The 24353-nt window shown below is 44.0% G+C and overlaps 3 protein-coding genes across 3 annotated transcripts; all 3 read left to right on the forward strand.

The window, feature by feature from the left end:
- Positions 1–13007: 13007 nt before the first annotated feature.
- Osi17 (DUF1676 domain-containing protein Osi17) lies at positions 13008–15611 on the forward strand. Its single transcript, XM_017896884.1, has 4 exons — positions 13008–13659; positions 13740–13972; positions 14050–14804; positions 15473–15611. Exons 1-4 carry the CDS (start codon positions 13008–13010, stop codon positions 15609–15611), a joined length of 1779 nt encoding a protein of 592 aa, XP_017752373.1.
- A 1958-nt stretch (positions 15612–17569) lies between these two features.
- Positions 17570–18505, forward strand: Osi18 (DUF1676 domain-containing protein Osi18). The gene is made up of 3 exons (XM_017896919.1): positions 17570–17673; positions 17768–18129; positions 18225–18505. The coding sequence occupies exons 1-3, from the start codon at positions 17570–17572 to the stop codon at positions 18503–18505; spliced, it is 747 nt and encodes a 248-aa protein (XP_017752408.1).
- A 2116-nt stretch (positions 18506–20621) lies between these two features.
- Positions 20622–21584, forward strand: Osi19 (DUF1676 domain-containing protein Osi19). The gene is made up of 2 exons (XM_017896824.1): positions 20622–20822; positions 21036–21584. The coding sequence occupies exons 1-2, from the start codon at positions 20622–20624 to the stop codon at positions 21582–21584; spliced, it is 750 nt and encodes a 249-aa protein (XP_017752313.1).
- The last annotated feature ends 2769 nt before the right edge of the window (positions 21585–24353 follow it).

Here is a 24353-nt window from a genome sequence, read left to right on the forward strand (position 1 = left end):
AATCCTATCATCACCCATTTCGCCCATCGAAGAATCCTCGCAAGTTCGCAAGAATCCTCTCTTCAGCAACCGCACATTGATGGATTCAGCCATCATTCGATTCTTCGATAATGAAATAATACTATTCGTGATACAGTGATTCGTGTCCCATTTATTTTATATCCCCCTGTTTTATTGATTTCTTGTTCCTATTTATAAATCTCCTCGACACGAGCTTCCCTTATTGTATTTCCCTTCGTAATAAGTTCCCCATTCGTACAAATCACTGTATAATTCTTATAAGCATCTGTAACCACTGAAATAACACGATTGAACGACCATGGGGCTAACCCAGACGAACCCATAGCTCACGCGAATGGAAAGCATTCGCTTTAATCGCGCGATAACTGTACGCCTAGGGAATTAAGTCGCGCATCGAAATGCGTGTTCAATGGTGCACGTACTCGCGAGCTCGTCTTAGAATCGACCCTGCACAATAACTGACCCACATCTATCCGCTGCCTAGCCACTTCGCATTCATGGCACGTACCATTTTCGGAGACAACGCGATCCGATTTGAAACGGATAACGGCAGTCTTTCGGCCAGCCGTTTCTTCCTCCGCCATTCCTCTAGACGAATATTCTTCTTCTCTGCGAAATTTCTTCCAATTGAATTTCAAATGGGGAAGTACGGTTTAGGTTGGTCGCCTAACTGCTTCTCGTTCCTCGAGTTGAACTTAGGATTCGCTGAATCTTCCTTCGAGTGCTTTAATTGGAATAATTGGCTTGGTAAATCGAAACCCGAGAGAATTTTGGGGATTAGGAAGGGACAGAATCATTGGTCGTTTGGTAAGGTGGGAAATTTGAATATTAGAGTGTCCAAAAATATCGAAGTTTGGAGGAATTTTAGGTCACTGGCTGATTCTCCGAATCTCCTCTAAAATGCTTGCTAAATTAAATTTGTAATTAATGTAGGGAACTTGGCGGGATTTTTTAAATGTGGAGAACATCGGAGACGCCATTGATCTTCGAAATATGAATATTAGAGTGTCCGAAAATATCAAAATTTGGAAGAATTTTAGGTCACTGGCTGATTCTCCGAATCTCCTCTAAAATGCTTGCTGAATTAAATTTGTAATTAATGTAGGGAACTTGGCGGGATTTTTTAAATGTGGAGAACATCGGAGACGCCATTGATCTTCGAAATATGAATATTAGAGTGTCCGAAAATATCGAAATTTGGAAGAACTTTAGATCACTAACTGCTTCCCTATACTTCCTCCAAAATGCTTGGTAGATTAAATTTGTAAGTAACGTAGGAAACTCCATGTGATTTTTCAAATATGGAGAACATTGGAGACGCCATTGATCTGCGAAATATGAATATTAGAGTGTTTTAAAATATCAAAATTTGGAAGAATTTTAGGTCACTGGCTGATTCTCCGAATCTCCTCTAAAATGCTTGCTAAATTAAATTTGTAATTAATGTAGGGAACTTGGCGTGATTTTTTAAACATGGAGAACATTGGAGACGCCATTGATCTGCGAAATATGAATATTAGAGTGTTTTAAAATATTAAAATTTGGAAGAATTTTAAGTTACTGACCCCTTCCTTGCACCTCCTCTGAAATGCTAGCTAGATTAAATTTGTAAGTAATGTAGGAAACTCTGTGTGATTTTCCAAATATAGAGAACATTGGAAACGTCATTGATCTTTGAAATATGAATATTAGAATGTCCGAAAATATCAAAATTTGGAAGAATTTTAGGTCACTGGCTGATTCTACGAATCTCCTCTAAAATGCTTGCTAAATTAAATTTGTAATTAATGTAGGGAACTTGGCGTGATTTTTTAAACATGGAGAACATTGGAGACGCCATTGATCTGCGAAATATGAATATTAGAGTGTTTTAAAATATTAAAATTTGGGAGAATTTTAGGTCACTTCACTGGTTGCTTCTCTGAATTTCTTCCAAAATGCTTGCTAGATTAAATCTGTAATTAATGAAAGAAGCTTCGTGTGATTTATCAAATATGGAGAACATCGGAGAGTCCATTAATCTGCGAAATTTGCATATTCAAATCCTGGGGAATTTCGTGTCAGTGGTGTGGACACTTTTTATCTTCCAGGGACTAATTATCGCTAAACTGCTTTCACTCGGATCGGAAACACACATTGGTCGACACTAAACAGACTCTGGCCCAAATCTCACAGTTGTCAAAACTTTCTCAAAAATTTCCCTGTTCGTCATCTATTTTTATTACATTATTCCATTTTTCGAAAATTCTAATTATTTCTAAATCTAATTATTTTTGAGTCAATTATCGACCACTGGCAGCCAATTCTGAGACATTCTTAAAGAAACTCGGTATATTAATCCGAAGATTATGCGATTCTGCCATTACGTGCAATTAGTACCACGTTAATTATTACATGAAAACAGGTACACTTAGACTGAGTAAATAGATATCGAAAATATAGCCATTACATAAGGAAATGTACAGCCAGCGACAAAATGACAGCACACTCTGCAATTTTCAATATTCTTCGAGTAACTTCAGAGCGATATATCTCGATTTATAATCAAATTTGATTTTATAAAGCAAGGTTAGTATTATACACAGCAGTTGATAAAGAAAAATTTGGAAGAAATTTACAATCTTAAGAATATTTTCGAACAAATAACAGAAATTAATACTCTTTATTTATTTATTTCATAAATTTAAATTGGTAAGCAATGTTTGCTTCCAGATATATAAGCCTTTCTACTTTCAAAAAACAAAATCTAATTTATCTACATTTTTAATACCCGTGTTATCATTTATCGCAGCCATTTTTCACATAAAGAACTAAATTAACTAAATTTCTAGAAAGAAATGTAAATTATAGTTAACCTCTCGACTACTATAGGCACCTGTCATACTGTGGGCTTCAAAGTTTCCTTTACTGCCAAATTTTAACTATGTACAATAACAATTTCCTGCAGAATACAAAAAAATAAATAACTTTGTTTCAATGGAGTGGAATTTAGTGGAATCTTGATTATTATTTCAATATACAATAATTCCTCAGAAAAGAACATTTAACCAAAAATTTCACCGTTCTCTGTGTGCATCAATGATGGATTCGCACCGAATGGTACAGCTACAGTATAATACGTTTTCAAAATCTGTCATAGTCGAAGGGTTAATATTTTCCTATATTATTAACACTAGACCTACCAACTCAGTCAAAAGTGTTATAGGATGCCGTGTTGTAGGAGGGTTCCCGCAATCAATGAATCGTGTTATATAGTGAAACCGTGTTACAGGATGCCGTGCTTTAGGAGGGCTGCCTGTGCGATAAGAAATTTATTAAATTAAAATAATATTTCTGTTTCCTTGTTTCGTGTTGTACTACATTTTGTTGCAGTACATACATTTATATTTTTAATAAAAATAGCGTTGTTTATGTAGAATTGGAAAAGAAATTTGTTTTTACTAAGTAACCCCCCTTTTTGTACTGGCTCTGGGTCTCACACAACACGGTTTCACAAAACGCGGAATTTTCTAGGAACCTATCTACCGTGTTATAGGAGGGTTAGCTGTACTATGCAAACATGATGAGCATCCGATGCCTCGATCTGCAACGATGGATGGAAATGGTCGGAAGGATGGATCGGAAAAATCGGAGAAAGTTGGCGCGTAGGCGAGTGCAGACAGCCGCCATCGAGCCAGAAATAGGTAGAACGTGTCACGCTACGAGTTCGCAGATCGGTTCACTTTCCTACGCTCGTGGCACGCTCGATCTTTGCTCGATCCTCGACGTAACAGGAATTACCTGCACGCAGAATCGACCGGACGGGGAAACGAATAGAAATGTGGCACGAACGCATTGTGTTCGCGACGATTTCCCGAGTAAAGTCGGATTAAAGAGTGCAGAAATCGTGACTCCTCTCACGCGCACGCGATGTCACCGCGTTTTCAACGTAAACGACGATGATCGCAGCGAATCCTGGTAAAAGCGTTCGTTTTGCGGTTTATTATCCCTACGTGACGGAAATGTGTGCCGGTCTCCTTCGTACTGGCTTAGATCTACCAACCACCTTGGCCTTTCACCGAGAAAACCGGAGGTCTTTATTAATTACTATGGACGCGTCATTCGCGTTACGCAAGCTCCTACCCGGTTCGCTGATATTTTATACAGGGTGTCGAATACGTCTTCATCGGCTCACTGTATTTTTAACTGTGCAAGTGCATCGTCGAACCAGTTCGAGGTGATACGGTATACAGGTGAAAATACAGGTAAAGCTGGTTTTCGAGAAATTAATATCGACTCTTATCGAGCATAATACTCTTATTAGGTGGTAGATTAGCCTAATTACATACTTAGTGCATGACTATGTTTTACTGCAGTGTTTCATAATGTTGGTTAATATTACTATAATGTGTACTATGTAATAGTAACACTGTATTATGGTACGATATTATGATGTAAAATATATGTCTATTATATCAGTACATATTTTGTAATATTCTGGCAAAAATTTTTGGCTAAACAATATAATACGAAATTATCTAAAATTATTGTAACTTTTTGCAGACAAAGTGCTATAATATAAGTATAAAACAATATGTTAAATTTGGGTTTGATACGAAGTGAGAAAATACAAAAGAATTATTGAAGTGAATTTTTGAGACCTGTCAAACACTTTTCAGGTTAAAATAATTAACTCTGCATTTCCAATTTTCCCAAATTTTCCAGAATTCACTGACCCACTCAAGAGGCTACTTCCCTTTGCCATTTAATCAAATTTTGAAAATCGATATTAATCGATACACTAAATCTCAGTTAATGCAACAGTGTACGTATAAAATATACACCCATTTTATCAGTATATATTTTGTAATATTTTGACAAAGAGTTTTGGCCAAACAGTATAATACGACGTTATCTAAAATTATTGTAACTTTTCACAGGCAATGTGCTATAATATAAGCATAAAATAAGGTGTTAAAATTGGGTTTGATACGAAGTGAAAAAAAGCAAAAGTATTTTTAACACCTGCCAAACACTTTTCAGATTAAAATAATTAACTCTGCATTCCCAATTTTTCCAAATTTCCCAAAACTCACTGACCCACTCAAAAGGCTACTTTCACTCGTCATTTAATCAAATTTTGAATATCGATATTAATCAATATATTAAATCTCACTTAACGCAACAATCCGCGTAATATAATTATTACAAGATTTCCTATTTACTTCCATAAAAAGTATCGTCAATTTTATAGCAGAAAATTTTTCAATTCCTTCTCTTCATTGCCCAAAAGCTTCTCATACCTGAAATAAATCTCGAGTTAGTCAGTTATTTTTCTCAAACTCCGCTGTCAACATTGCGACATGCATTACGAGCAGCTGGTATGAGAGTACACGCAAACCCGAATCACAAATCTCCGCGTTCTCGAAATTCCCAAGTACCCTTCTCCCCACCATCGCATTCTTCCCGACACTTTTTCCAAGACTGACCACTTTGTCAATGCTAGTAAACCCAACGAAGCGCGATTATCATAGATCTCGATGGTCGATCGCGTACGTGACATCGGACAGGGCACCATGGGCGTTCGGAATTTTTCTGCCCACCCATTGCATGCAACGTGTCCCAGTTGCATGGTTCACTTCGGGCACGTGCAAACCAGTTCCGATGCAACCGCGTCTGTGCAAATACTTTCAGCCGGCCGGCGTGCGTTTCTCACCCGTGGACACGCATCGACTTCCGATTCGCGATAGCTCGAGCGATCCGAGGCGTTTTGGGGAAGCCGGCGACACGCTTCTTTCAGCCTACTTCCACGAGTTTCTCTTTTTTGTTTACCCATTTTACTCGCCTAATCTCTCCCCCCTCGTTCGCTATCAGCCGCTGGAATCTAGTAAAGCCGATAAAATTTCCATAGGACAAGCGAATTCCAGCGTCGAGGCCCATTAAACACCCTCGAGCCGTGTTCCTTCGGGAAATTTTTATCCCTAATGTCCCGTCATTAAATGCTCCTAATTGCATCGTTGCGATTACTTACATTACTCTCCGCGTGTTGGTTTAAACGCGTGAGAATCTCGATACAATCGCCGATAATCGCTCGAGCAGATATTAAAACTGGTGCGAGTGAATGTACTGTTAGCTTGTGCGTGTAAGTAAATCTGATGGGTGTTTCCTCTCGGGTCTTCTAGGAATAACAATTCGCGAGGACTTTATAATCCTCGGAGTTTCTCTTGAATCGTTTCGTTTATTGGATACCACGGTGCTTTTAAAATTGTACTTAGGGTAGTACATTAGGTACTCTCCATTTCCTCTATATCGGATTTGACAGCCATGCCCTTGATTTGGAGTAAGTATGTTCAAACAGGCTCAATGGTACTTTTATAAATTTGTATTTTGCTATTTAAATTCAGATTGCAGTATCCAGCAACGAACCAGTTCATAGTTCTCTCGGTGGCCTATATTTGCTTCATTTTCTCTCGTACGCGTTATTCCAGTTTAGTTCACGGGCCGAGCGGAGAGTAAGGTATTTGACAGAGTTTAGGGTATTCCTAAGCTTGCAATGTTAACACTTTGACTGTCACGTATTTTTGTATGAGATATATGCTTATACTTAGAAGCCATGATAAAATTTCCATTATTCTTAATTATATAAAGAAAAGAAAAAATATTGGGGTAAATTATTAATGTTTTAAATTATGACAGTTCTCTATTTATTTATTTACGTTGTTCAAATATTAAAAAATTGATTGGAATAAAAGCAATATAGATTTAAGAAGTTAGTATTGCCTAGACACTGGTGACCACCATAGCCCCACTGAGGAGACAAGCGTCGGCCATTAATGACCACCGTGACAGTGAACGCGTTGATCTGAGGGGTTGAAGAGGAAATGACAAATGAAAGCGGTTCTCGATTGCCGAGAAGAAAGTTGCATGTCGGGCGATACGGTGTGCACGAATTAAATTCGGTGGAAAAGGAATCGTGCACGGTTCCAATATCTAGGCTGTCAGAAACGGGCCCGTTCTTCCTCCATGGGTATCGAGGGCCCCGAGGAAAAAGGAGGAGGAAGGAACGGGCGCCTGTTTCCGTGAACCAGCCGCTCCACACGATCGCTTTTCGGCGGTCGTGGGGCGAGCAAGCCGGTCGTCGCTCAACCTACCTGCCCACCGGCCAGATCAATTGTAGGTCAATGGAATTCATTCGGCCGGACCACACCGTGGATCCACTGACCCTCACGATTGTACCTCGTGATCTCGGAATTCGACGTAACAGCGCGAGATTCGAATGACTCAGATTCCTATGCCGAGCGTCCTATAAGGCCCCGCGATCGCGGAGAAGGAAACAGCTACGAGATCTGAACGGAATCTGTGATATTTCTGGAATCGCGCTGCTTCCATGGGTTTCCACGGATTTCCACAGGTTTCTATGCGTTTCCACGCGTGTCCATAGGTTTTCATTGGTTTCCACGGGTTTCTAAGAGTTTCTACGGATTTTTATTAGTTTCCACGGGTCTCCACGAGCTTCCACGCGTTTCCAAAGGTTTTCATGGGTTTCCACGGGTTTCTAAGGGTTTCCACGAATTTTTACTTGTTTCCACGGTTCTCCACGAGTTTCCACGCATTTCTACAGGTTTTCACACGTTTCCACGGGTTTCTATGTATTTCCAAAGTTTTCCATGGATTTTTAGGAGTTTCCACGGGTTTCTAAGGATTTCCACGGATTTCGAAAGCTTTCCACGGGTCTCCACGGGTTTCTAAAGATTTCCACGGGTCTCCACTGGTTTCGTGGATTTTCGTGGCTTGCCACGAGTTTCCAAGGGCCTCCACGAATTTCCATGCTTTTCCACGGGTTTTTATGGGTTTCCACGAGTCTCCACGAGCTTCCACGCGTTTCCAAAGGTTTTCATGGGTTTCCACGGGTTTCTAAGGGTTTCCACGAATTTTTACTTGTTTCCACGGTTCTCCACGAGTTTCCACGCATTTCTACAGGTTTTCACACGTTTCCACGGGTTTCTATGTATTTCCAAAGTTTTCCATGGATTTTTAGGAGTTTTCACGGGTTTCTACGTGTTTCCACGGGTTTCCACGGGTTTCTAAAGATTTCCACGGGTCTCCATTGGTTTCGTGGATTTTCGTGGCTTACCACGAATTTCCATGGGCTTCCACGAATTTCCAAGCTTTTCCACGGGTTTTCATCGGTTTCCACCATTTTCCACGAGTTTCCACGGTTTTCCACCGGTCGCCGTACGTGTTTTAAATATTTTGGAATACTGTGTATGGGAAGGAATAAACGGTGGTTGAAGACCCAGTGTGTCATCCTCGTTGCAACGGGAATAGGTGATCCATGGATCGCACAGGTCGCATGAAATTATTTTTCTAGGTTCCAGCAATGGTAATCCTACAACTAAACGTTACTCAGGCTTTCATTCGTTGTACCAGCACCTTTATTTACACGTTTGCACACCTGTGCCTGAAGAAAGACTGAGGCTCGTAAAATCCGTGAACGAAATAGGCGTTATTTGCATAGCAAAGACAACACGTCTCTATTCGAGAATAACGCAAGTTATTTAGTGTCACTGGTTCACAAAGGATGGTGTTCTGTTTGATTTACGTGTGTTTTCCTGCAGTAATAGACGAAATGGTAATTATTGTCTGGAAATGAGACAAAGTCTTCTGTAAGGTATAGGTATATCTTTTTCCATCTGATTATAATAAAAAGAAAGAAGAATTTTTATTATCGTAAAAAGAACTTTATTTTGCGAAGCTAGTGACATAAATTTGATTAATTAATGAGATAGATCTGTAAAGAAAATGATTAAAATCTGAAAATGGGGTTGTGGGGGGTGGAACAGCAAAGATCGAGATATTGTAAGTTGGAATTCGATGGAAAGTGGGTTTGATCGATCATTGTGCAATAGATCTCCAACACGATTACACAGCTAGAGCACTCGAATTCTCATTATCCATCGAAAGTACCGTATTTATTGGTGTCGTGTGTACAAACGCGGCCATATCAACATGCGCTGCGAGTAACGTGAAAAGAAACGAGGAACGCTATAAATATTAAACATTTTTCATGGAAATTATGAAACCTCTTTATCTTTCTTTGTAGAGAGAATATAATTTCTCTTCTTTACAAAATGAATAAAATATGCTGTTATTTTACACTGTACTTGACTGACAAAGAAATTGAACGAGTTCTTAATATCGTTTCTATACTTTATGAAGCATTAATGCGGACGCGAAATTAATATTAATTAGTTAACGTAAAATATAAATTTACAATAAATTTGAAATATAAAATATAAATTTAAAATTACCGTATCAAAGAAAATATGGACATACCAAGAATATCAAAATATACTTTTTACCACTGCCTTTTTATTAGCCTAATTATATTAATTGAATCCATGGAAGTAGACTGTCAACGCTGTCAACGCAAAGAAGTGACACTGACAACGCACGGAAATCATAAATTATCCTCAATATAAAATATAAATTTACAATAAATTTGAAATATAAAATATAAATATAAAATTACTATATCACAGAAAATATAGTTATACCAAATATATCAAAGTATCCTTTTTACTACTACGTTAGCCTAACTATATCAATTCAACCCATCGACGTAGACTGTCAACGCTGCCAACGCAAAGAAGTGACACTGACAACGCACAGAAATCATAAATTATCCTTAATATAAATATAAAATTACTATATCAGAGAAAATATAGTCATACCAAGTATATCAAAATATACTTTATACCATGCGTTACCCTAACTATATCAATTCAACTCATCAACGTAGACTGTCAATGCTGCCAACGTAAAGTAGTGACAATGACAACGCACAGAAATCATAACTTATCCTATTACAACAATGTACTAACCTGAATAATATATCCATAAAGACATAATCAAACTAAACACTCGAACTATTCTGCCATTCCTCTTCCCTGATTTCAATATCGCTTCTTCTTGGCAACGCACAGTAGATCTCTTCCAATCTTCGTCAATATTCATCGAATTTTTCTTTCTCTCTATCAATCGATGTCGATCGATCACCAATGGACGAGATTCGATGGAACGATACGTGGAAGTAGACTGCCAGTGAAATTGTCCTCTTTCGAGGCCAGGTCTGATAATTACTCGTAATCCTCTGCGAACTGCAATTATTCGTAATCTTCGCGGTGACTCGAGGATAATGGACAACGTCGGTGCGTTTCCGGCTTCAAGGTCGCGTTTACCCATCGAACCCCGGCTAGGAACGACACTGAAACCATTTCTCCGGGACGATCGACGAGATCGATCTCACATCTGCTCGATAACACGCTTATCGTGCGTTCCACTCGAATGTAGGTTGCCGTGTGACGTCGGAGCCACCGATCCCGATAATGGGAACACCTTCACCAACGATTAGTGAAAACTCAGTAGCCGTTCCGTCCGAGAATTCGTAGTTTATGGTGTAGCTATGTGCTTCACGCATCAACGCAAGCCTCGGAATCGGGATCTCCGATTAATTCGTGGATAATTCCACGCTGACGTAACGAGATCCACTTTTGATAGCAATCGACAGCAGCTTCTCCACCGAGGTAGAAACCATTTTATTGTAAAAATTATCCGACAGCTTAACGATCTGAAATCGAACGAGAGACCAATCGATGAGCTGAGAAGTGGATAAAAAGCTAAGCGAAAAATAAAAGTTAGTTTTCGATATTGACAGTTAACAGGATGATGGACATGTCTGTGAATGGACACGAGTCCATCGATATTTAACCCAGGAACACACAGCAGAACATAAGTGTGTACCGTTAATTATGAAAGTGGTCTAGTAAGACAGGAATTTAAAAGGATTTCATCGTTTATTTTCTGCTGCGTTCGTTTCCATTGTAATAAACGATTCTAATTTATATTATATTCAAATCGCGAAACTTTATGTTTCGAAACGGAACGAGATGTTTAACGATATGTTTAACACTGAACCTGACAGCTGAAGCTGACCTAAATGAACGATTTTAAAATTTAAATTAAAAATTTCGCATTCGCCATTTTTCTTCTGATATTCATAAATTTAATTCTTCGTCCTTTTTCTTTTCGAGAATCCTCTTTTCAATTGTTTTACCAATCATTTAATTGGTGGTGACAGATTTAGTGTGAAACCAGTTTCATAATTAAGGATGCATATACCACGTTGCGTAAAAATGTTATCTTCGCAATTTCTGAAAAGATATAGCTGCTTTCAGTGAAATTGAGGGTATGTCCTCTCGCAAATGCGATTATACGTAACTGTCAATTTTCCTGATAGCATTATAATTATCATTGGTGTATATTATTTAGCTATTCGTTATAGGTCGGTAATTCCAGCATTAAAACATCCTGGGATCACAAAGAGATATTGTCGAGAGGAAGGCGAGGAGCATAAACGAAACGGATGACTATCGGAAAAAAGCGAGCGATCGGCTCGGACTATGCTCCAGATCGGCATGCAATTACTTCCTCTTCCTAGCCGAGTCGAATCTCGGATTTTGCTACGTGTTCCACGACAGTTAACCTCGATACGAAAAATAAGGAACAGCCGGGGTTGCTTAATATTCCGCTCGCTGCGTTTCTTCGATCCGCGCTTCGTTTTCCGCCATACGCTCCGAATTTCACTCTCGCGTCCCACTTTGTCATTGATATTTTCATGTTTACTCCGAGGATTGTCCCCGCGAGAAGCGATCCTAGACGCGTGATCGCGGGGCAATCGAATCGAGATCACTCGCGAACTCGTGTCAGACCGGTCTGCTGGCACATAAACAGCGCCTCGCAACGGTCCAGCGATTCGCGGCTTCAATTGAAGCAGACAGAAGAAGCTACACTAGCAACGATGACATTTACTCTCCGTTTTTGCCTCTTGCACAGTTACAAACGACTCTTTGTTAACGGTGTAATGCGTCAAACGTGCAACCAAGTGTCAATTGGCGACCTGTGCTCTTTCAGCGAGGAATAACAAGCGAGACGAGTCCAAGATGGATCACTGGGTCCACAGAGTGTAGCCGAGCTTGTATCTAATCGTGGCAATGGATGCACGAGCGAGTATACAAAGTTGAAGTATAAATAGATAGCAAGCTTGGCAAGATGCTGTCAAAGAAACTACAAATTGAATGAGGAAGCTCTCAGTGGTTCGCATGGCTTCCGATTTCCACGAGAACCCGCAACTTAGCACGTGACCGTGTCACAGTGACTAGCAGAACGCCCTGTTTACTGCTCAAAGCGACTGAAGAGCAACGCGAAACGGTTGACAAATTTAGCAAGCATTACCGGCCGCTTTCACCGCGAACTCAGCCAAGAATCTTCCTCTGGTGGTGCATACGAAGTCGAAAATCAGCTCGGACGCCTTGGAAGACGCGCGCGCGTGTAGCTGGACGCGTGGCCGGTTGCAGTCGGAGAGGAGACGATAATGACCTTCCACGGAGCGGCCGCGGACGGAGTAGGAGGGCCTTTGACACACTTGACGCTCAGGTGAATTGTAACCGAGAACCGAGAAGCTTGTGGTTAGTTTTGAGCGGGAGATCGAACGGAACGCGTCGAGAGGGTACGGAGAGGACAGAGAAGCCGGACCAGGACGAGGACGACGTGACATGCCGGCCAGGTGACACGGACATGTCGTACGGGTAGACGGGTCGTCAGCGATGCGACGGTATTGAGCGGTGCTGAAGGATCGAGATTGTCCAATCGCTGATCGTTAGAGCGTTCGGGAGAGGTGTGAGATTCATTGAGGTTGATATCCAGGTCGAGGCTGCTGGTGGGGGCAGCGGAAGTGTTAAAAGGTGCACGTGGATAGGGTGATGTCGGTTTGACGAAATCAAAAGTGCATTAATCGTCGCTGTGCCACCTGGTCTACTTAACGAGCTTGGACTAACTGCCGGTTCGCCAACCGGATCGCGTTTCCTGTTCTATTCCACGAGGCGCGAGTGAAGTTCCATCGGGTCTGTCGCAACGAGTAGCCGCTGTCACGAATCTGGTCCCCGAGAATGCATCTTAGATACGCGATTGCGCTCGTGTGTTTCTGCCTGGCGCGCGCGAGTTCATCGGGCCAGTTCTTCAGCCTCGAGAACCTGAAGACGTACGCGAAGATCTTCAAATTCGATGGCCTGTCTGCGAACGAGACCGGAAACGAGCTGTGGAGAGGACTGCTGACAGACTGTGATCGATCGGTGACGTTCTCCTGTATCCAGAAGAACGCTTACACCTATCTGGACAATGTTTTCGTTGATCAGGGCAACATCACCGTGTTCGACGGTCTGACCATGACGAGGAACAGTTTGGATTACGGCTCGTGCCGCAGGAAGGGTGATCAGGACGATTCCATGGACGAGAATCTGGTGGATGGTTTCGGGAAAGATGGCTGCGACGAAGAGGAAAGTGAAGGGGGGAAGGGGGAGGAAGGAGGTCGAGAGTTCGAGGAGGAACAGTCACCTTTGGAGGAAGTGACTAACGCGTTGAGGAAGAAGGCGGCGAAGTTTCTCGCCACCAGGGACTATCAGGTCCAGTTACCCGATTTTTTCTTCGAGGGAGCCACGATCAAGATAAGCCCGCGCGAGGTGGACGAGAATGGCGCCCTGGTTAGAGTGGACTTCGGCCAGCGCGAGATGGAGAGCCAAGGAAGGATCTTCAAGAAAATTAGTACGATACCCACTCGACACGCGATAATAGAAACTCGACGTTCTAATTTGACAGGCTAATCGATGTCATTGCTGTTTCAGGGAAATTTATACAGAACAAATTGATGACGAGCTTCCTAGCCCTTCTGCTCATCATCAAGCTGATCAAGCTGAAGTTCATGTTCGTCATACCATTCCTGTTCGGCGTGGGTGCCGCGAAGAAGCTGTTCCTGAAGCTGCTGCTTTTCTTCATACCGGCATTCGCGCACGTCTTCAAGCTCTGCTCCAGCTATTACTCCGCGCACAGCACCAAGTACCACCATCATCATCACCAAGTAATCGTTACTGCTACTCGGAGGCTCTCGAATGCCCATAGACGAGCACTGTTATTAATACTCCATTTGCATTTCAGATAGCGCATCACCATCATCACGTCCCGGTTCCGGTACCGGTGCCAACCTATTACAATCACCATCACCATCACAACGAAGAAGATTTCGACGGCTACGATTACGCTCATCCTCACATACAGTATCGAAAAGACATCGAGGAATTGAAGGAATGGGGCATTGAACCCTACGAGGAGCCTTACGACGTTCAGCCAGAGCCCATTGGCGCTGGCACGGTCCCAGCTCGACCAGCTGGAGTGTATCCAGCGCCTTTCCCAGCACCCACTTACTCCGGAGCGTTTGGTGTTCCGCAGTACGCGCCAAATGCTCAGCCAATAGCGTCTCCGTATCTAGAAAAACGACCGTCGATGGCGGCGCATAATTTAGCCTACTCCGCTTACGCCGAGAACAATCGTCGAGTACTGCAGTCTGCTACACCCTCGATCGTCAACGTTCCTGTCAATCCCGCGAATCTGCCACCGACGATGTTGCCCATCGCGACGAACGTGAAGGCCTCTCATCAGACAGCGTTCGGGCAACAAAATGTGAGACAGGTCTCTGCGAAGAGCAGTCAGCTGGACTCGAAGCCTACTATGACGGTGCAACGTCAGGGGTACGACGACGAATATTACGGGCCGATAATGAACAGGCTGGAGGACATATTCAAGCAGCTGAGATTCGCAGAGGAATCCTGCAGAGAGAGGCTGGTCTGCAGCATGTACAAGAATCCGGCTGTGTACACTCCGCACAGTAATCTCGTTTCGAACGAACTGTCCAGGTAAGCAGGGGAATACCAGGCGTACAATTAACCGATCCCTCGCGTTGCTCTTGAAAATAAATGCACGGCGAATACGGTTATTACCGCCGAGAGGAAGTTGGTTTAACGCGGCAGACGCGTTGGAAAGCGTGGAAACTGGGACGTGGTTATCTCGTTTCGACTATCAAACGCGAAAAATTGCGTTCAAGGTCGCGGGGTAGCGGACCGCGGTTAGCACCAGTCGCTGCATAAATTACGCAAGAATTCGATCGTCGTTCCGTTAATTATACATTCACCTGTGCGCCACGTTCGAATTCGATCACCTCGGGCGTCGATCACGAAGAGAAAGGTGGCCATCGCTCCGAATCGGAACGTTGAATCACGTTCCACATGAACCTCAGTCATTTTCTTCCTGCGTTCTTTTCTTTCCGCGTTCTTCGGGGGAACAGCGATAAAGCTGGCCCCTCGAATCGAAAATCCGGGATCATTAGTTCCAGCTGGAAGTAACTCGATCTCGTTGAGAACTGGATAGTCTTCCGTTTGTTAAAGAGAGATCACCTTGTTAGCGCAGCCAGAGTCGCTAAATGGCGAAAGTATCACGAGTGTCTACTGGACGCAATCATGGTCAAGGGAACGGTGTCAAGAGTGCATTAGCAGCTCGATCTTTCATTTTTCTTTCGCTCTTTCAGAGACCCGCAAGAGTTGAAGCGGACCGGGACCGAAAGCTCGTCCAGCCACAAGTTCCACAGATACCTGAACGCTGCCAGATTGGGTCAAGATGGTGGTGACTGTCTGAGAACGTATCCTTGTCACATAAATACCGAATAAACCGGGCGCGGATTTTTCTCGAGGATTTGAAGAAGCATCGTCGCGGGACGCATGCGCGCCGACCACGCGTTCAAGTCTCCGGCATACGCTGCTCCGCGCATCGAAGTCTCCGGGCACACGCCGCGCCACGCATCGAAGTCTCCGATACGAGTTACACTGGTCTGTTCCGCTAGGCGCCGTTTAGGCGGCCACGAATGCAGGTTATCTGTTCGCAACGAGTTTATGGCTCGATTCCTTCGCTGGAAGGATGTCAGATGATTTCGTACCCGATTTTATTGAAGCACTGTGCGATAATAAGCATACTCTTTCCGGTATGTTACAAGTGCTCCGATTGTTCCTTGAAAAGTAGCGCTTATACTTGTGCCGACGTCGCGCGGAATTTGCGATGGGCTGAATGTTAAATTGAACGAGAACGAAAGAGCTTTCTGATCGATGTAACGTGGTACGTTCTATTTAGAGATGTAAATAGGCCATTTTGTCGAGGAATTGCTGCGTTTGTCCAGCCTTGGGTGATCTTTTCCGACGAAACGTCAAATATTGTGAAATATTTTGACACTTTGTCGGAAAAGCAGGGGAAATGCAACTCATGCACGGGATTATGCATACGACATTTGATGATTTAGGTTAATTTCAATATCGTCGGCTATTCCGACTATATCGGATCTTCTCTGATGTGTGTTTTGTATTATTAAGAGACCACTTGCTTTCTCCGTGACGTTACATATAGCATGGTAACGGTGTGCATACACGAGTGGTAACTTATACTGTAATTTATAAATAATTTAACGCAACTGTACGTCGATATTTTATTTCTACGAATACCTACGAAAATGAAAGTCCTAATATTAGATACCAGGAACTATTTATTTTTCCATACGATTATTAATCGTCACGTTCTCGGGTGCCATACCCAGTTATTATTTATTATGCGCTTTAACAAGTCGATTATGTCTAGATCATAAGTTATGTACTGTACAAAGATCAACCGATACTTCGAACACTACCTCGAAGTTCTAACGTGTATCGTTGTTTTGTTCGTAATAAATTATGTGAAAAGACCAACCAGTATAGCGTCGTACTTAATCACCGTCAAAAACAAACGTTCAATAATTATCAAAAATTTCATATGAAAATTTGATTACTCCAATTCCTGTCATAATTGTTCCGTTCACTGCACAAATCTATTAACTCCGCTTTTGGAAAAATCTTAAATATAAAAACTTACAACTATACCAACTGACACTTTGGCACTTGAATTTAAGATTTTTCAAAAAGTGGAATTAATCGATTCGTGCAGCAAATGGCTGAATTATCGGTTACGCTGCATAGAGTCGAAGTGGTGTGATAGTAACATGTGAGGAAGACTCACGTTCCCGATTCATAGGTTATTCAAGAAAACAAACACTGCATCGTCCATTCATTCGAATCTTGCGCAAGCGCAATTCGTATCCCCATATAAAATCACTTTCTATCCAGTTTCCATCGGTTCTCATTATTCCCCGTTCATAAGCCGTTTTTACTTTCATCTATTCTCCTCTCACGATCGTCGCTCGTGCAATTTCACTTCGTGGTCGTTAGTTTTCCACCGCTTGGACGAACCACCTGCCTGGTTTTCGAAACGTCGTCACGGAGAATCAGCGAAATCCGAATCCGCGTGACGTTTCGCGAACGTCACCTGTCGAGAAACCTCGCGAACGCGGTTCCACAGGCCAGGCACGGGACCCGGAACGACCGGAAACGGTGGATGCCGAAACCAAAATCGTCTCGCAGGGACAGAGCGCGGAGCCGTGAAAACATCGGCACCCTAGATAATGAGGCTTTCTTCTTTCCTTTCAGCCGGCCACACGTCCCTGATCAAAATTCATCGGTCGTACGTGGCTTCCATCGGCTATAAAACCGCGTTGTCTTCGTTCGAGCCGGCATTCGGTGTTTAGCTTGGCAAATCGGTGGGTACCGTCATGAAGTTCACAACGATCGTCTCGTCTGTCGCCCTTCTGGCCGCCCTCGCCGCCGCGGAGAGGACCGAGACCACGACTGACGCCCTTCGAAACATTTATTACAGGTGAGAGTGGGCATCAGTGGAAGATTGGAAGTTGGAAATTGAAATTCCAATTGGAATTCGGTGCGAAATTAATTATATCGGTTTCATCTTGCAGATGCATAGACAACGAGTCCATGTTGTCGTGCGTGAAACCCAAAGTCCTGGCGTACCTGAGTCACGCTGTGAAGCAGGACAAGCTGGCCATCACGGACGACTTGGCGATCGTGAAGTCCAGAGACTTGCCCGAAGACAGCAGCGAGGAGTACTACCCCGCGCAGTACGACTCCGTGGACCCAGCTAGGAGAGAACTGCTGAGGTCCTTGATGTTGGAGAAACTGGACGCGTACCTGTCGAGTCACCAGTTGGAGGCTAAACTACCGGAAGCCATCGCTGGATCCGATATCGTACCGAGATCCTTGGTGGACAGCATGCCCACGAGCTTGACTGTTCCCCTGTCTGACTCCTCGAACGGTCAAGGTAAGAAAATTGCTTTCAAGAATAAACGTAATCGAAACAACTCGATCGGAATTATAACTCGATATATATATTTGTTTAAATGACATGGACAACAGGCCGTGGATTCGTGAAGAAAGTGATGATCCCGTTCCTCCTGGGTCTCAAGTTCAAGGCCACAGCCCTGGTACCGCTCGCTCTTGCCCTGATCGCGCTGAAAACGTGGAAAGCTCTGACACTGGGACTCCTTTCGCTGGTGCTCAGCGGAGCCATGATGATCTTCAAGTTCACGAAACCCAAGGTCGCCTACGAGGTGGTCCACTACGGACACCCACCCGTGGAGCACCCACCCCACTGGGACACGTCGCCCCATGGACCCTACAGAGCTTACAGGAAATAAGCTGAAGCTGGAACTCGAGCTGCGCCCATCCCCTAGATCGTTTTATTTATTATTTATTCGCACACGACACTGACTTATTTATAAATAAAATTTCTTACATGGTCTCATCGAAATTGTGTCTGATGTCTGTCACTCTCGACCCGATCTTCGGGGAATGAAACGAGCTGCTCGATGATTTACTTTCCTTTTTATTATTTGCCTACGCGACGGGAATGGCTCGGACGTAAGCGGGTATTTAAAGATGGAGAAAGTGGAAAGGGTTACTTGGGGATTCAGCGTTCGTTGTAGGCAAATCCGCTGGAAATCCAGCGTCGTGGGTGTAATTGGGTCGATCGGATACCACTGCGTCGTTTCAAGCCGTTTGTGGAACAGTAAAAGTTCACACTGTCTTTTGCTCCGTCGATTCGCGAAGCTACATCGTCGGGGTTCGTAGTCTTCGTAGTCGGGGTTCCGATACCTCCCATGATTCACCGAGTTTTATGAACGGGGACCCGTATTCGTTCTCACGTCGATTGAAGGTTCGCGTGGTCACGGAAGCACGGCCGACGAAAGGCCAAAGGGGAACGCGAACAAGGGAAATGCAGGACGAGAGCGTGGAAACTCGCGAGGGGAAAATTGGACTGGCCGAACAGAGTCGAAAAGGTGACATCGATCGGCGCTAGTTCGTCCTGAATGCTTATGCAAACTCGACCCAAAATTCCAATTACCGCTTCATTGTTAGGAGCAGCAGGAAGTCGGGCAAAGCGGACAAAAGTGTCTCCTCGCAACCCCACGCGCATTCTCGCACGAGAAACTCGCACGCAACGCGCATTTCTGATGCGACTAGAGGATTCTCGTTTAGGATCTACTAACGCACGTGGTTCCACTGGGTCCATCGGAGGATGAAACCTGTGAACCCTTTCGAACCGATATTTAGAAACGAAGGAAATATTTTTCTTTCTTGACGAAACAAGTCTCGCGAAATAAATAAAATAGAAAGCACTGTCTATAAATATTCCTCGAGCAATTACTCTCCCTTTCCATCATCCCTGAAGTAAGAATTTATTTTACAAGCTACGAGTTACGATCAAAATTGGAAGCTCTGTTAAAGAATCGTGTAAAATTTCGGATGCTATTTGCTAAAATTTGGGATTCTTGATTGGATGTAACAGCAACGTTGGGGGTTGTTTAATTCGCTGAAAAATATTCGCGGGTATTTAAAAGGGGTGGGGAACGCGGCGGTTTAACGAAGCAGACGTGTGGAAAGTGTCGAGTTCGTGGCGTGAATGAGCGATCGATTCAATGCCAATGTTACGGTGCCATTGGTGCCAAGGATGAAGGGACTTCTGCTCTTACTGGCGTGCGCACGCCACTTCCGCTTTGCTACCTGAAACGATGCTGTATGATAGCAGGCCAAATATTCGAAAGTTCGCCCGTTTTATTGCGTGAGGTGATTCTCATATCGATACATGATCGAGGTTAATGAAATGATAGATATTTTGACTACTTTGGTATGAATGTCAAGCGATCCCGAATCCTCTAGCGTACACCGATATCGAGTCTACTAGCCCTATTATGATTAACGCATTTAACACAGTATCATCGCGAATACTTGTTAGAAAAATATTCGACGTAATTTATTAATCGTCAAACTGTAAATAAAAATATTTCCCAATGAAGAATGACCATTTGACGGAACACTTGTAGAAAAATGTAGAAAAAATGTAGAGAAATTGATCCCAAGAGCAAACGATTTTACGTGCATCGTTATCGAAGCGTAATCTCGTGAGTTTCGCGAAGCACGCGACCCTGTCGGCCGACATGTCGGTGGAGCTTTCTTTCGGCTTTGCTGATCCTTCATATTCCCGTATTCCCGTCACGAACCACGCGAGGCCTCGATAATCGAACACCATACTGAACGAAAAGAAAATTCGTGGCCGGATGGAAGTGGGGGCGTCGTGTGTGCCGGGTGCTCCGCTACGCGACGAACGTCGGACTATTCGACGACGGGGGCTCGGTATAAATAGCCTGATGCCCAACCCATTGGCATCAGTCGTCTTACAATCGTTGTTCCCAGCGACAGTCCTCGAACCTTCTTCAGGGTATCACGAGTCCCGGTCTCCGCGTCAGAAGAACCATGAAGCTGTTCGTATTGTGCTCCCTGTTGGCCCTGGCCGCCGCTCAGCCCGCCAAGAACGACCTCTGGAAGGGTAGCAGCATGGACCAGATGGTGGACCAGACGAAGATCGAGTGCGCGCAGAAGAACGACGAGGTTTCCTGCATGAAATTCAAGGTCCTGAACCTTCTCGACCAGATCTTCCGCAAAGACAGCTTCAAGGCAAGTGTCGGCTAACTCGTTCGAGCCCGGTTATGCAAGCCAAGTCGTTCCATTTTCGCTTCACTTTTACCACCTCGACAGCGACCAGTTACCACCACCAGTGTACAGTCGCAGTTATGGTTTGAAAGTTTTAGAGAGCGAAAATTAAGTCGCGTTTCGACCCCATCTCGAAATCTTCAAACGTCCCTGTCACTTTCCCTTTGTCCGTCGCAGGTCTCTGAAACCGTGGAGGTGACTCGCAACTCGTACCCCGTGGAGGAAGTCTCCGGCCGCAGCGAAGGCTCCTTCCTGGAGAACGTGCAGACCTACCTGTCCTCTCACGACGTGACCTTCAAGCTGCCAATGGAGTCGTCGGTGAAGGTGAGCGCCAGGAACATCGACGACGATCAGCTCACCTTCGACGTGAAGTTCGGTCAAGGTCGTGCCGTTGAAGAGGCTCGCAAGTCCAAGCTCAAGAAGGTCGTCATCCCCATCCTGGTCTTTGTCCTGCTCAAAGCTATGACGCTCATCCCTCTGGCTATTGGTGTCCTCGGTCTGAAAGCCTGGAACGCTCTTCAGCTCTCGTTCTTCAGTTTCATCGTCGCCGTCGGCATGGCCATCTTCCAGCTGTGCAAGAAGATAGCCGCTGACAGCCACGGAGCATCGCTGTCCGCTCACGGGCCATGGGAGTACCAGGCTCAGTACAGGTCCTTCCAGGACGACGCGCAGCCCTCGTCGGTGTTCGCGCAGAACCTCGCGTATTCCGCGCACGCGCAGTCGTAAACCGCTCGCCCGCCATTCCCGTTCACTACCGCGACTTTTGTAAAATACCTGTCTTCCACCTCTCCTCTGTACTCTTTATTTAATAAATTATTCTTGCAATTTACTCCACCTGACTGACTTCCTCCCTGCGTACACGACGATGATGACTTAATGGCGTTCGCCGCGTACGTGTCAGAAGCGCGCTCTGGTAATGCGAAATAGCAGGACGGAAGCTCGTTGAGGATATTATTTATAAGGGTGCAAAGATCCTAAGATCGGAGTTAACCGGTCGGGCCTCGTGTCGATGTAATTGCAGAGTATTCGCGAAGAAAAGAAAGCTCGCGATCATAATCTGCGAGATAATCTGCAGCAGGTGATAATCCGGATTAACGTTATAATAAGCGGCAGTCCTAGAGCCCGCGGTTGCACGACAATTACGTCTTTATCTGCTGCGCGTAACGCAGCCTGCGTGCAATAAAAACGCGTTATTACTATCATCATCCTAATGATCGTTCAATTACGAGGGCGACAGGACATGAATGGGCGCTCGTTCATTCACTGATAGGCCCCCATTCAGAGAACTGCCTATCAGGGAACGTTGTTAAAGGGACCCGAGGTCTCGTGTAACACCCGACCAGGACAGATGCTCGTTCGACGTGCAGCGTGAGACCGTTTCAAACCACCACGTTCATCGTCCCGCGATAACGTGCTCGAGTCATTAACGATCCGAGTTACCCCGCAGCTTAACGGGATAAATGGCACCGCTTAACGTCACGCCTTCCTCACCCTAATTGACGCGATCTGTCCTCCGTGGCGATTAATTATAAAAACGTCACGCGAAATTGTCCCGGAGCGAGGTCTAGTTCTAGACCGAGCGTAGGCCGGTTCGGCAAGGAGATTATGCCCGATAATGATCAGACACGGCTACCTCGCGTGGCCTGCAAACCGCCGTTCCATCCCGGCCGTACAGTCCTGCGAAATGGAAATCCGGCGACCTTCCTGCACTCTGCGCTTTCCTTTTTCTTCCCGGACACTTTGCGCATTTTAAACACCACTTTGCCCGAAATCTCGTTTTATTCCCGACTTCCTTCCTCGCTCTTATAGGGTCGGGATCGCGTAATCGTTGTCAACTTGCAGGAGACAAGCGAGGCAAATTCAGCGAGATTTGCTTTGCAGGATATACGTGGACTAACGGGTTTCGATTTTTCGGTTGCACTGTAAATAATCTGTGCTTTGCAATGTGTGGCTATGCAAAACTGGGAATATAGAAAATGGAAGAATTTGGGAAATAAAGAGAATTGTGGATTTTATTCTTTTATTTATTTTATCCCTTATGTTTGTAAGGGTATGGTTGTAAGGGCGAGATCAGATCGTCGTTGTGACCTAAAATAGAGAGAATTGTGAATTTTATTATTTTATTTAATTTGGATGTGGGAACCTTGTCACTCGTTTGTATGAGAACGAGATTAGATTGCCTGGGGAACATAGGAAATACAAGAATTGTGAATTTTATTTCTTTATTTGTTTTGGATATAGGAACTTCTTCCCTTATGTTTGCAATAGCGAGATGAGATCGTCGTTGTGACCTAAAATTGTGAATTTTATACCTTTCTTTAATTTGGATATAGGAACTTTGGCCCCCATTTTTGTGAGAACGAGATTAGATCGTCGTTGTGATCGATACGTAACCATACTTCCGATATATAATGTCTAATTAAATAATTCGATGCAAAATACAGAAATTTAGGAAACATAGAAACTATGCATACTTAAAACAATTAATTCAAAATTTAATCCTGGGGATTGCCTTTGATATAAGGACTGTGCTAATTATTTAAATTAGTCCACTAATACTATTTAATTAAATAATTTAATGCAAAATGTGAGAAGTATGGACACCATACTTATTCAAAAAAATTTATTCTAAATTTAATCCTGGAATTATCTTTGATATAAGGACTGCGCTAAGTGTAATTGTTAAACGAGATTACTATCGTGCTCTTGTTATGAATGGCGTACAGTGTGACCAATAAATACAGAAACGTGTATATTTCAATCAACGAATTATAGTAAATAATTATCGATAAATCTATACATTTAAAGACTTGGAATTCTGCGTGACAGATTCACGTTTAAAAATTCCTCAAAGTATCCTATGAAAGCAATACCTAGATCATGCCAAGTCACCCTGTTGTCCCTATGAAACACCAAACTATCACTGCCGTCACTAGGAAATGCGGAAAACAGCAAGATCATTGATAAAACCTAGATACCAGTGACTCGATCCAGCTCGACCCATTAATACCCATCGGAGCATTCCAGCGATCCATATATGACCGCGTGAAACGGCCAAAAATCGTGGCTGTAGACTCGTGTTCCCGTTCGCCGGCCACCCGTCGACGTACAACGAGAACGGTTAGGCATAGGCCGAAAACGTGCTCGTCTAGGATCATAGAAGGCATAGGGGATCGCGTGTGCGTCGGTGGGACGTTAGAAACGACGGCCAAGTTGAGAATCGGCCGGGGAACGCGGGACAAGTTCCGTTTCCCGTGCGGCTCGGCGTCGCGCATGCCATGGTGTACGCGGTACGCGAGGCTACATACGTACGCGCTCGTAAACGCGTCGGGACGCGTGCACGCACGTAGCTAAGTAGCGAGGAGGCAGAGGGTGTAGAGGAGAAGCCGCTCTATGTGCCAGTGAAATTTGAATAATTTTCCTTCGATCGTCGATTCCCGGCATGCGCGACCGAATAACATAGATTCGCGGGGGGCAAATTAAATAAAAGGGGCG

The sequence above is a fragment of the Eufriesea mexicana genome, unplaced genomic scaffold (assembly GCF_001483705.2).
Source record: "Eufriesea mexicana isolate 0111107269 unplaced genomic scaffold, ASM148370v2 scaffold4744748132, whole genome shotgun sequence".
In the NCBI taxonomy this organism is placed as follows: Eukaryota; Metazoa; Arthropoda; class Insecta; order Hymenoptera; family Apidae; genus Eufriesea; species Eufriesea mexicana.